The sequence below is a fragment of the Poecilia formosa genome, unplaced genomic scaffold (assembly GCF_000485575.1).
Source record: "Poecilia formosa unplaced genomic scaffold, Poecilia_formosa-5.1.2 Scaffold44, whole genome shotgun sequence".
Classification (NCBI taxonomy): Eukaryota; Metazoa; Chordata; class Actinopteri; order Cyprinodontiformes; family Poeciliidae; genus Poecilia; species Poecilia formosa.
The window spans coordinates 1547851-1562174 of NW_006799983.1; the positions used below are offsets into that span (position 1 = coordinate 1547851).

Genomic DNA, 14324 nt, shown 5'->3' on the forward strand with positions numbered 1-14324 from the left:
TTTATTTAGAGTGGAAAACCATCCCTGGAAAAAAACAATAAAAAAAAAAACATTAATGAATCAAAATAACCAATTAGGATTTCTTTTGTGGACAAAAACATTACACAGAGTGTTTATGCTATGCCTTTTTCACTTTGTGTTTTTAAAACAAAAAACCTCCTCCACTTAAATCACATTTTTTTTATTGTTCCACAAAATTGAAGGGACTTTGACACTCTAACATGAGAATGTGATTTGATTTAAACAATTCCAATTTATTATTATTAATTATAATTATTATTAGAGATATAATACATGCTATATTATTCAAATTTGCCTGAAGATTTGAAACACTAGCTTTGTTTCCATTAAACTGAGNGGTGCCCAACCCTTTATTTTATTTACTGATGCAGAGAGAAAGACTGAGAAGACTGGGTAATGCAGCTTCAAATTAAAATCAAAGTTTTCTCACTTAAAAAAAAAGTAAGAGTATGAGGGCCATGCTAAGCAAAATAGAAAAATAAACTTTACTGGAATAAAGTAATAATGTCACTAGAATAAGGTTGAAAAATATGAACATAAAGTCATAATATTACGAGAATGTAGTCGTAAGATTACGACTAATCTTTAATCTTTTATTATTATTATAATTATTATTAATAATATTTTTTTAATGTATGTGTTTATCATTGTCAATATTAAAAAAAAATATATTATTTACATAATTATCCCAAAATACAACAGAAATAAAACCAATTGTCTGTTTATGTATTTATTTCTCCTCTCCCTCCCTCCCTCCCTCCCAGTGTGATTCTTAAATCTTTCATTGAATGTTTATGCTTTTCCTTCATTAACTATGAAATGGCATTTTGAAAAAAAAAAAAAAACTAAACTGATACCAAGAGAAAAAAAAGCTTTGTGTGATTGACTTAATTAGTTCTAAAGATTAACTCCAAATTGAGCAGCAGCATAAATGACACAATGCCAAGCCAAAACACTTCAAAGAAATGAGAACTGAGCCCATTCTGGGTAACACCATTCTTGTGAGAGATTTTTTTTTTTTTTCAGTAAGAAGTATGACAAAAAATTATCACCCAGGGATTTAAAAAAAATAAAAAATAAGGCCAAACACTGATATGTGTGAATTTCAAGCATCTATTCATTCATTGTTTGTGGTGCAGTCAAATGGAAAATAACTGAACCCCTTGGCAGTGTAAGATCTGAGACGTTGAAACAAGTTCTTTGTTCAGTGCTCCAGGCAAAACAGAATTCCTGTGATATAACACTATGTAGAGTTAATAAACACCCGGGCACCTAAATTAGAATAAGTAAAATAACAAACAGTGACATAAATTGTCTTCTTTTCCTTTCTCGAGGCTGACAAAACACAAAGTTCTAATACCTGCAATAGGTAAAGTGCAGGTAAAGTTTTACTCAAAGAAGAATCGGAAAAGTGTGAAATGCATTTGTACTCAGAACCGTTTAGACTAGCGGTTCTCAACGTGGGCGGTACCGCCCCCCAGGGGGCGTTCGGAGGACGGCAGGGGGCGCTGGTGGACATTTTTACAAAAGGGGGGCGCTGGGATGCCTTTGGGGGGCGTTTGGTCGAAGGTAAACTTTACACCTTAAATGCACAACAATACCAGTTTAGACTTTGAGCAACTTGGTAAAACTGTATTGTGTAACATTAAACCATGCTTGGCTGCAACTGTATCGATGGCAGCTCTTCTTCTATTCAGTGTTTGTAGCTTCTGTTAGCTTCTTGGCGCAGCTCTGCTCCTGCTACTGGTAGCTAAAATCACGATACCCTCACTGTGTCTCCCTCTGAAAAATTAACCCATTTAAATAAAGAAATAAAGATTAATCTATAAATCAATAGACAGGTCTATATAAAGATATAATCCATGTTTCTGTCTCATATTTGTATGGCATTAAAAGGACCTGGAACTTTTGTTTTTCCACTGAAAGCTCTGGTTTGCACAGTAAATGCCATGTGGGTGAAATTTTATGGATGATACTCTGATGTCCCATTCTCCTGAAGGCAGCAGAGAGTTGCGTCACCAGAAACCTACAAGAAGAGCTATGATTAATGTAGTTACAGTTCTATCCATGTTTTAATGTTGCAGAGCTCAGTCGTTTTGCAAATAGTTCAAAGTTTAAATTGGCATGTTGAACATCTTTTATCTGGTCACTTTGGGCAAGATTTAACAACAAGAAAATGGCACAAAATAAGAATATTTTTTCCACTGAATGGCTGCTGCTAGGCCTACCAATTTTAACTTGAATGTTCATTGCATTTTTCATAGACGCCTGTGAACATAATTTCTATTCCCATGAGTTTTTTGTTCTCTGGGAAATTATTTTCGATCATAAATACAGAAACAAGCATAAAAATCAAAACATCTACAATAGTGAAAGTAATATTAATGATAAAATAATGGTCAGTGCAAAGTAGCCTACAAATTCTTTGGTGGGGGGCGGTGAGGGACCTGGATAAAGGCTAGCGGAGCGCTGGCCCAAAAAAGGTTGAGAAACACTGGTTTAGACAATACTTCGGAGAAACACTGACGGCAGCTGCAAGTCTTTTAGGTTATGTCTCTGTCAGCGTCGCGCATCTGAAATCTAAAATCAGATCAGATGAAGAGGGCCTGTGAGCATCAATTCTCAAGTATTGCCACAGATTCCCAGTTTTGCTTAAGTCTGGACCTCAACTGGGCCATTTCAACAAATTATCTAAACTACATATTTGTAGCTCTTGTCGGCCACTTGCAAGGTGACTCTCCGCTCCAGCCTCTTGCTGCCTCCAACAAGTTTTCTTTCAGGGTTACCTTTTATTTAGCGCCATCCATCTTCCTATCAGCTACAACCAGCTTTCCTATCTATGCTGAAGAAAAGCATCTCTGCAGCATAATGCTGCCTCTCCCTAGTTTTATAATGGATATTAATGTTTTAAGCTCATGTACAGTTGTAGTTTAGTGTTGCCATCATGGCTTGTGACAAACCGTGAGCATCCATCTCTTCTTGCCACTCTTAAAGAGCATACATGGAGTCCATGATTGTCCTGTCAACAATGCACTGAATTGTACTTCTATTACATTCAGAGAGAAGGTAATAGACTACTTTTCATGTTGCATTTGCAAAAAAAAAAAAAAAGCTGTTCTTTTATCATAAATAAAAGCCTAGCAGACTACATTGGGGTCTTAATGTGGAAAAACTATAGAAACATTCAAATGGTTTTAAATACTTTAGACAGAATTTACAAAGAGGTCAGTTTTAAAATCAGGTCTCGAGTCTCTGTTTGACCTCAGTTATTGCAGTAAGGTCTAACAAGAAAATACCTTTCAGCCACTCAATCTATGTAGAAGGTGTGTTTCATCTAAGCTTAGATAACAACCCCTGAAGAAGATGCCTCAGAGAGAGAAAGAGCAAGATCAAGCTGAGAGAGGAAGAGAAGAAACGCAAGAGAGGCATACAAACAGGCCGGTGATAATCAATGACTTAAGTGAGCAAGGAGAGAAGAAGAATGTAAGTAAAGGCAGAAGGTGATCTGACCCATCGCTGCCGAGCTCCCTGAGAAAGAAAGAGGCCTGCATGCACGGGTTGGAAAAAAAACACCAGCAGAGAATCATTGTATATGGGTTTTGACTGACATCGCCCTTCATTTTGAGAAATGTCATCAGTGGGGTGACTTCCTGTGAATCATTTTAATAGAGGTAAAGCAGATGTGTGTGAGAGTGTGAGGGTGCACAGACTGAAGTGGGGTAAGGATATTGTTTGTCACCGCAGGAACAGGTGGGGGTGAGACTAATGAAGAAAAGAAGGGTGGCATTTAAATTGGCCTTGCCTCGATCCCGTCTTCCATCCTATTTCAACCAGCATGTGAGCTGTTTTTTTTTCTTTTTTTTTTTTCCAGAGGAAAACGAGGATTCCTCAAACACTGTGACGAAGTTTCCACTTTAACTGTTTATCAGCCTCCAGGCACATTTTACATTTTCACATTGTTTGTGTGTAATTCCTATTTATTCATTGTAGAATGTTTTGCCATCTGGTATCTTGTAACTGCTAAATAATTCTACAGTGTCAGAATAATATTTCCATCCTCCATGTTGTATATTTTCCTCACTAAAACTTTATCCGCTCTCCTTCTTTTTGATGTTTTGTTTTTTTCTTTTTTGATGTAACGTGTACAGGAAAACACCTAAAAATGACCTTATTGCTATCACTTTTATATAAAAAATCAGAATTCACAGAATGTGCTTTATCTAAATTGACTGAACCCCTTCAGAAACCATGAACAGAGTGAAGTGGGTATGTACAATTTTCAAAATGTAAAAAGCTATTTTTTTTTTTTGCATAGGCATAAAGAGTACACTTTAATTATTCTAATATTTTACCATTTTACCATGTGGTAGCAGATGATAATAAATATATTAAACCTGAAAAATCTTCCATCCATCATTTCAGCAAGAATAAAAGTCTTCTAAAATCAATCATTTTCAAAATAATTGTGGTAGTAATGTCAAATAATCAAGGGCTTTTGAATTAAACTGATTTCTTTCAAGAAATATAAATAAAATCTATTTGACTATTTCCTGTAAAAACTACCATTAGCTAAACGTGTTGCACTCCAAAGACCAAATGTACGAAATCCCAGGAAATAAGTAAAACATACTGTTATCAGTGTCAGTGCCATGCGGCATTCGTGTCCCAAAATTCTAACTAGGATTGCCACAATACTTAAATTTCAAACACAAACAGTAAGAAAAAATATTCAATACTCGAAATCACTGCAAAGTTTTTTTTTTTTTTAATGAAATGGGTTTTTTTTCTAGTTAACTCCAAAATATATAATGAATTGCAATTTACATTTTTTAAACTTTTCTATCAAAAAGCAAGGGATATTTTAGTCCTTGTTAAAAGACATACATAATTTGAAAGTGCCACCTCACCTCTTTATCTTCAGTGTGCCAGTGTTTGCTTCAACAGCCTGGGACAAATAAAGGTTCATTTTCTACTAAAATTGTATTTCAAAACAAACGCGGGTCTGGAGCATACAAAGCATATTTTTAACTAAGTACTCAAGGATCTGATCCATGCAAATGTATTCAGCAGCCCTGAACTATTTCTCTGTTTCTGGTAATTTTGCTGGGTATTTTCTTTAATGATCAACTACAGTAGCCTCATAAGAAACGTACCTCGGAACAAAGCTTGTCAGCTAAAGAGGATCGCATATGTTTTTTTTTGTTGTTGTTTTGGACGTACTTGCCGTGTTTGCGTAGTTTGAAACTTCCAGCAGTGGCCTATCGCTTTGGTCAGATGAGTGGCTGCAGGGAGGCTGAGCTGCTGCTGGAAGAAGTGCGATAATTTGGGCAGACGAGAATTGTTCAGTTTAACAATTTTGACTCAAGAGAGCGTCTTTAATACCAATATGTCAATTTTTCTTTGACAACCTTCCTCACAACACAAGCAACTGCCTCATGGAGAGGAGGCTGTTCATTCAAATACTTAGAATAGTTTTATGTTTGTGTTGTTTTTATTGGCAGAAACTCAGTCTTCAAATTGACCTGCTGTGAGAAGCAATTAGGTAGACTCCCTGGTGAAGTTCTTCCTGATGTCTGAACTCACACTGACTTACTGTAGGCAAGACAACTCATAAGACACCTCCAACTTCTGAACAAACAAACAAAAAAAATCCGCTTAAAATGCTGTTAAATTTAGTACATTATCCAACAAATTTATCTTATGTGACTGGCATAAAATTACAATTAAAGCTACAGCCTGTGGCATTATCTAGTCAACAAATTAGATTTTGACTTTAACGTTTCACAGCTCAGCCACCAACCTTAACGCGCGTAACAACAGAAGGTGCCCACAGCAACAATTTTCCCCTAATAAGTATCCGACATCTAACCAGGATTGTTTACTATAAATGACTTCCAACAAAGAGACATAAAAATATGAAATGAATCTGTTCATGTCACACCTCGTTTACCCCAGCTCACACAACCATACTGTAATCTGACAACTCTACCTGAGGCTCGTCATCAATAAGGCAAGAGCTGCTAAAAATATTTCTACTCTGCCGCTTACCTTACTCTATTCCCTCATTTCCCCTCAGCATTTTGTTTCACTGAAATAGCTAAGTTTGCTACAAGCTCCTCTACAGGCACCTTGCTCTGCCTCTCCTCTTTCCCTCTAACTACATAATCCTGGAAGTTTTTTTTTTTGTTTTTTAAGAGAAAGTCTTTCTCTTTGTGGTTCCCAACCATCCCAATATGTGAAGGAAGTGTTTTAAAAGGCACTGCCTGCACTTTTATGCTGACCCTCTCTCTGACTATCTCTTCCATCTCTCCCCCCCCATCTCCCTTTTCCCCCATCTCCCTTCCCTTCTGTTATGGCTCTAGTTCGCCCTCATGTATATTTATGCTACAAAGCTGAAGAGTCAGGCAGACTTAAAATGAAAACTCCAACTAGAGAGTGCTTGTGTGCTCATTTTCTGAGCATGTACTGTACATGCACAATAATATGGTGCACAGGATGTGTGTGAGTGGGAGAGGGAAAATGAACTCTCTTATCTTTTTCCAAGATTTTTTTTTTTCATATTCAAGGGTAGAATTTTTTTCTCTCCATTTCAGCTTCGACTGCATATTTTCTTTTCTTTTCTTTTCTTTTTTTTTTTTTTGCCCATTCTCGCATCCTCTTCCTAACTTACAATAAAGAACATATCACTAAATTTCCTCTATCACCTGTCAGGAAGGATACAAGTAACAACTTCATCTAAATAAGTGACTAAGCAAAGGCTATTTAGCAGCATCGCTTTCGGGAAACACTTGTGGTTGCAAACAGTTGTAGCCTGGAACGTAACTCTTCTTGAAAGGATTGCTGAATTTTTGGAAGTGAGGTTGTGAGAATTTAATCAAAATGGTTCCCTAACTAGTCAGAGTTGAGGATGAAGCTATAACAATGTTTAGCTTTAAACATTGTTAAAAAGCCCCAAAACAAAGAAATTCTTGGTTGGCTAGCAGTCTGTCAAATACTGGGGGGAACCAGCCGAACTTGATTGGACACCCAAACCTATGAAAAGTGATTAACAAGTCACAACATCTAGCACTGATTACAGTAAAAAAAAAAAAAAGAAGAAAGAAAGAAAAAAAAGAGACAGACACGATTTAAGATTGTCCTTTAGGTCCATGTGCAAGTCGATGCACACAACATGTGCACCTGTGCAGGCAGTTTGTGGAGGGAAGTGGCCGGGCCCTTTGGAGAAACCCACACCTCAATATTTTTGCAGCAGTTGGCGGGTGGCACATAACAAACAGGAAGAAGAGCAGTAAGGTAGCATGTGAAAGGATGTTAGTTTTTCCCAGCATATGCATGCGTGAATAAAAACAGAGAGGGAATCATTAAAAGTAAAAAAAAAAAAAAGGAACTGCTAAGTAGTTACAGTTATGAGGCCATTCTTTATAGAGGAAACTGTATTAGGAAATAACTATAACTTCAACGATATGTTGAAGGTTATTACAGATCTACACTGATGAGGTGTAAACCATAAACCAAAACATATATTGTATTAATTAAACTCACCAGCTGTAACTCCTGCCACAAAAATGTCCTTTTTTCTAAATTGTATTTCTGCACAGCAGAATTTCTCTCTTCGATAAGCAAGAGGACATTTTCCCTTTTTATCCACCTGACTGGCAACAGGTGAGGGACGGACAAAAATTCGGGAATAATTAGTGAATGAATGCTACTTTTATCCCAGCATTTTGTCTAGTATCGCACTGAAATGAATTTAAAATTAATGATAAAAATGTTTTAAAATCTCTTGAAACCTTGGTTTCAAGTGACTGAAACCAAGTTAGATAGTTAGACAGTTTAGTAACTATCTAACAGTGATTTAACAAACAGCTACAGAAAAAAGGAAAGTCACATAAACCCACTTTTCCCTTTTGTACGCCTACAGTGAGCTGGGCAAACACTGTTGTTCTTAGTTCATAGACCAAAACAGCTCAGCCTACCTCTAAAAAATATGAAAAGCTTTATTTATTTTTTTTACCATAAATAATACATTATAACCTGAATCAGTGTTTTAAATGCCTGCAAATACAGTGCTTTTGTTGCATGTAAACATGAGCACGGAAAGCACATCTGCCTGTTTCGGTGTGCTTGCTCGGACGAGCGTGTGCTGAAACAATAGCTATCTCGAGAGGCGAGCGGTGCAGCTGACTCTCCTTTAGTTTCCCTAAAAGGAGGAACGTGGGAAAAGAGGAATAAGAGCCATTCATCTTCTCACTGCTTCATTCACTACCTCTCTTTCTTACTCACCCCCCTCCTCTTTCCGCCTTTCACACCACATCTTTGTTCCCCTAAATGGCCTCTCTTCTGGCTAAACCCCCCACTTGAAAATGCTCTGTTGTTGCAACCCCGACAAATATGCACTTGATGCAAACACAAAGAGGCATCGCACACATACACTCTCACACATTACTCTTAGAAAAAAAAAAAAAAAATCTCCTGAAACAATCCTCTACTGAAGTGGCTTACGATTCAAAGAGAAACCCTTCCTCATCTTCATCATTGCACAGCAATTGATTACTGGATTTACCAAGTTGATACCTGACTCAGGGAGTCAGTCTGATACTACTGACCCAATTCATCCTCTATCCGTCTCTGTCTTTCTCTAATGCGCGTTATCCCCACACTCATCATCCAATACCTTCACATCCTTGGCGTTCATGCGTGTTCCCTCTTTGCCGACAAAAATATCGTCTATATCCACCAGAACATGCCGGTCCAGGCCCAGGGTAAGCTTTCTGTCTGTGAGGTAGGAGATGGCATCCACCAGGATGAGTCTGTGGAGCCAGTAGCCCAGTCCCTGGCCAAAGAGCACTCGTCTCACTCCGTCATACAGCCCCATGTCCTGCACCACCGTGGCCTGGAGGCCGAGGCTGAAACCAGGTCCAGCATTGTCTCCGCTGCCTGCCCCCGCTCCCTCTTTAGCCCGCGCTAACAGCACAGCCTGATATGTGGAGTGATTAGACGAGAACGAGGTCCAGTCCTCCCCAGGTAGGGCCCCTCGATCTGTGCCGGGCTTGGTCAAATGGAGGAGTGGTGAGGTGGACACCACGCAGCAGTCCCAAAGAGCCTGGTTGGTTCTCAGAATGAGCGGCAGGCCTCGCAGTTTGAGCACAGAGGGGGAATTCTCTGTGGAGCGGTAGAAGCCAATAATGCCAACTCTATACTCAGTGCAATATTGATGCAACAGCTGTCTGTTCCATGTATCTGCATGTGCATACTTCAATAGATTCTCATAAATGATGAGCGAATACCGTCCCCGGCCTTTCTCTGTCAGCGGTGGAAGGTCCCCCTTTCCTGAGGCTATCTCCATCCGAAACTGGAAATGGGCCGACTCCAGTATGGCCACGATGTCCTGGCCCAACTGAGAGTACTGTGACTCCACTAGTACCAGCACCACCGGATCAGTGTGGACATGTGTGTGCGGGGGGTTAGGAGGGTACGGGTAGGGGAGCTGACGGTACGGGGACATGGAAAGTGGCTGGGAGCAGGCAGGCTCGACTGATTGTCCAAGATGAATTGAGGGGGAAGAGTTTGAGAAAAGGAAATAGGCAGATAGGAGCAGGGAAATGAGGCAGCACGAGGCCAGAAGGAGCAGGAGTCTACGTAAGTGGCGCCGGAATCTCACAGCCACTGTCATCTCGAACTGCGGAGGTACTGTCCGTCAAACTAATAGATGTCTTTTTCAGTTTCACAGGCGTCTAGAGGTTTAGGAAAACCCAAGAGATTGTCTGTGTGTGCAAGACAGGAGCATAGCCACTCAGGGGTATGTCATGTCACCATGGCAGGTGAGTAAGGAAGCAGAGCCGGATTTTGGAAGAAGGGCCTTGATTGAAGAAACACAGTCGAGGTTCCTTAGCTTCAGGTCCTCACAGAGGAGTCACACAGAGGGGTTGACTAATATCTGCAGAGACGGGGGACAAGAAGAAAAGAAAAGAATAAATTCATTGCACAAGGTTGAATATCCTGCATTAGTTCTGTGTGCATTTGTGAGTGAATGTGTACCTAGGCTGTGCCACCCTGGGGAATGTGAGGGCACAGCTGGTAACTACAGAACTGATTGAAAACAACTTGCATCCTCAGGGCTTAGCCAGCCTCTGACACACACACACACACACACACATACATGCAAAATGACATCCCAGTTAAAACATGACACAAAATTCAATCCACACAAACAAACAACAGCTGGTTGTGTGTTAATGTTGTCTTGCAGGGAGGTGAATAGGAGCTCAACTAATCAGTCCCATAAAGCTCCGCAGAGATTTCCTCTAATTGTGCCAAACTCTGAGCACCTCTGTCCTATTTCTGAACCTAATCATCTGAAATACCACAAAATTAGAGCTGGAATCCTTTTGCCAAGAGCACTAATCTGAAGGGAGGGAGGCCCGTGACAGCACAGAGGAAAAGAAGTGCGAGAATGAAAGAGAGCGAGAAAAGTGAGAAGGAGAAAGGAACAAAACGCAATGAATTATAGAAACAGACAAAAAAGAGCAGGATTAGCATCTTAATGTATGTGCCGGGAGCCAGGGAGAAGAAAAGATCCCACAGCATCTCTTTCTTTCTCTCGCTTTTTCTCTCCTCCTCCTCCTGCTCTGTCTCTCTGTGGCCCTCTCCTCCACTTCTTTCAGTTTGAATATCAATGGCCTCTTCTTAGATTCTCCATCTCTCCCTTTTTTCTTGTTCTTCACTTTTAGGGAACACAAGCAGGGAGAAGGTCAAAGAGGAGGGATTCCAGCCATACTCCTGAAATATTAGATCAGTAAATGAGAAAGGAGGGGAGCAAAAAAAAATGGAACTGCTCTTTGGAGATCTACCAGCACAAGGATGAAAACGGCATTACTTATGCCAGTAACTAGTGTGAGTTGAGCTAAATAGCACTTTCATGAAAATACTCTCCCCTCCAAAAACATCTTGTTACATATCACACATCAGCTATAGGTATCAAAGTATACCACAGTTACAAAAATGTTCAAAACCAATAAGATTTTCCCACACACCCTTCTTTCACGTTCAAAGTCCTTTTATTTACGTACGAAAGAAAACTCATGTGTCTTCGGCTGTATGGAGTAGTGCAGCGCTGACTCTTCTCCAATTTTTTTGCTGCACACTGGAAGTCATCTGGCTGAAATACCTAAAATGCTTACAATTTTAATTCAAGGTTATCAAACTGTCAGAATCTCCTGTCTGAGATTCAGGAAAAAAAAAGGAGACGGGCGATGAAAGAGACGCTCTGAACTCTTTAGGAATAAACGGTGCTTTAGGCAAGAGAGGAGGCGGTTTATGGAAGCTGGTGGTTGGAGCTCTGACTGAATGGAAGACTGATTTAACATGTTAATAAAAGGTACAACTAGGCTTTCTCGCTAAGACACAAGAGGGCGCTCGCAACGGTTGAAAAAACGACTTCACGTGGAAGTTTTACCCTCAGATTAACAACTTTAGTTGCTTAAACTAAAAAAAGATAAAATATCATCTTTTGTTCTTTTCTATCAGTTAGCAATTTGTTATTTAACTGTCTTAATATTACAGTTTTAACAAGTAATTCAGTGGTGCCGCGCAATAGTGTAAACAAAGGAAAGGCAAAAGAAAACAGCCCTGTTTGACTTCATTTTCTCCTCTCGCATTGTTTTTCCTCTTTGCATAATTTGATTTAATGCACCTTCTAATCCAACATTAGCAAATTCCTGCATAAAGTCTAATAACACGTAATTCAACAGTTTCCCGTCCCGCTTCACGCTGTTGTAGTTAATGTTCGGGAACCTGCACAGACTCGCCCACTTACCTCTAACCCGGGCTGAGCGGCTGCCGTGCGGGAGGAAGCGAGGCGGTGGAGCGGTGAACGTGATGCTGCTGCTGCTGCTGCTGCTGCTGCTGCTGGTGGTGCCGGTGATGGGTCCGGGGCTCCAGTCTCGGTGGTGCACCCGTGTGTTTTGGATGCTGAGGCGTTGTGCCATCTCTCGCTCCCTCCCTCCTCCCTTTCTTCCCCGTCTCTACAAAAGCAGCGGGGTCGTCCAGTCGGAATGATCCTCTCTCCTCCCCCCCATTCATCACACTTCTGTTTCTCTTCCCCCCACCCCCGCTAGCTATCCCGCCCTATACTACGATATCTGTTTGTGAATCTCAGCTCGATATGCGGCGGAGCCTCGACGCATCCGGCTGCCCGCTGACGACTGGCTGCCGCGCGTAAAGGCTGCTGGTTTGTAAGCGCCTGACTAGCGGAGGCGATAGAGGGAGAAAACGTGGAGGGGACAGAGGGGGGAGGAGGAATAGAGAGAGAGAGAGAGAGAGAGAGAGATACGCGAGAGAGGTAGGGGTTGATTGACACAAACAGCCTTTTTCTCGGGCATCAGCTATCACGGGGTGGGTAAAAGCTCTCGGCCCGTTAGTTGGTGTTGCTCGGATGAGCGATGTCACATGTGGATGCGCACCGGTGCGGGCTGATCGCGCCCCTCGCCGATTCCCTCTCGCTGTTTAAAATAACTTTAAGCTCTCCGCGTCAAATTTACGCAACAGGNCTTTCATGAAAATACTCTCCCCTCCAAAAACATCTTGTTACATATCACACATCAGCTATAGGTATCAAAGTATACCACAGTTACAAAAATGTTCAAAACCAATAAGATTTTCCCACACACCCTTCTTTCACGTTCAAAGTCCTTTTATTTATGTACGTAAGAAAGCTTATGTGTCTTCGGCTGTATGGAGTAGTGCAGCGCTGACTCTTCTCCAATTTTTTTGCTGCACACTGGAAGTCATCTGGCTGAAATACCTAAAATGCTTACAATTTTAATTCAAGGTTATCAAACTGTCAGAATCTCCTGTCTGAGATTCAGGAAAAAAAAAGGAGACGGGCGATGAAAGAGACGCTCTGAACTCTTTAGGAATAAACGGTGCTTTAGGCAAGAGAGGAGGCGTTTTATGGAAGCTGGTGGTTGGAGCTCTGACTGAATGGAAGACTGATTTAACACGTTAATAAAAGGTACAACTAGGCTTTCTCGCTAAGACACAAGAGGGCGCTCGCAACGGTTGAAAAAACGACTTCACGTGGAAGTTTTACCCTCAGATTAACAACTTTAGTTGCTTAAACTAAAAAAAGATAAAATATCATCTTTTGTTCTTTTCTATCAGTCAGCAATTTGTTATTTAATTGTCTTAATATTACAGTTTTAACAAGTAATTCAGTGGTGCCGCGCAATAGTGTAAACAAAGGAAAGGCAAAAGAAAACAGCCCTGTTTGACTTCATTTTCTCCTCTCGCATTGTTTTTCGTCTTTGCATAATTTGATTTAATGCACCTTCTAATCCAACAGGAGCAAATTCATGCAAAAACTCTAATAACACGTAATTCAACAGTTTCCCGTCCCGCTTCACGCTGTTGTAGTTAATGTTCGGGAACCTGCACAGACTCGCCCACTTACCTCTAACCCGGGCTGAGCGGCTGCCGTGCGGGAGGAAGCGAGGCGGTGGAGCGGTGAACGTGATGCTGCTGCTGCTGCTGCTGCTGCTGCTGCTGGTGGTGCCGGTGATGGGTCCGGGGCTCCAGTCTCGGTGGTGCACCCGTGTGTTTTGGATGCTGAGGCGTTGTGCCATCTCTCGCTCCCTCCCTCCTCCCTTTCTTCCCCGTCTCTACAAAAGCAGCGGGGTCGTCCAGTCGGAATGATCCTCTCTCCTCCCCCCCATTCATCACACTTCTGTTTCTCTTCCCCCCACCCCCGCTAGCTATCCCGCCCTATACTACGATATCTGTTTGTGAATCTCAGCTCGACATGCGGCGGAGCCTCGACGCATCCGGCTGCCCGCTGACGACTGGCTGCCGCGCGTAAAGGCTGCTGGTTTGTAAGCGCCTGACTAGCGGAGGCGATAGAGGGAGAAAACGTGGAGGGGACAGAGGGGGGAGGAGGAATAGAGAGAGAGATAGGCGAGAGAGGTAGGGGTTGATTGACACAAACAGCCTTTTTCTCGGGCATCAGCTATCACGGGGTAGGTAAAAGCTCTCGGCCCGTTAGTTGGTGTTGCTCGGATGAGCGATGTCACATGTGGATGCGCACCGGTGCGGGCTGATCGCGCCCCTCGCCGATTCCCTCTCGCTGTTTAAAATAACTTTAAGCTCTCCGCGTCAAATTTACGCAACAGGAGGAAAAAAAAACAAAACAGAGACAAAAATCAATATCTTGCCCATCAGAAACGATAAAATCATATACAAAAAAGAATATATATATTTTTTAATATAACAATTTGGGATATATCTGTGCACTGAAAAAAACAATAACT

The 14324-nt window shown here is 41.2% G+C and overlaps 1 protein-coding gene across 3 annotated transcripts in view; it reads right to left on the reverse strand.

The window, feature by feature from the left end:
• The window catches only part of ndst3 (N-deacetylase/N-sulfotransferase (heparan glucosaminyl) 3), a 54259-nt gene extending 40341 nt beyond the window's left edge, over positions 1-13918 (reverse strand). For 2 of the 3 annotated variants that reach the window (XM_007551847.2, XM_007551853.2), the window contains exons 1-2: positions 11837-12132; positions 8696-9958 (exon numbers count right to left, since the gene is read on the reverse strand). In XM_007551847.2, coding sequence (XP_007551909.1) covers positions 8696-9694 — 999 coding nt within the window. In that variant the 5' untranslated portion in view covers positions 9695-9958; positions 11837-12132. Of the gene's footprint in view, positions 1-8695; positions 9959-11836; positions 12133-13471 lie in introns of those variants that run through there. The other variant, XM_007551849.2, reaches the window with a different exon arrangement.
• Between the last annotated feature and the right edge of the window lie 406 nt (positions 13919-14324).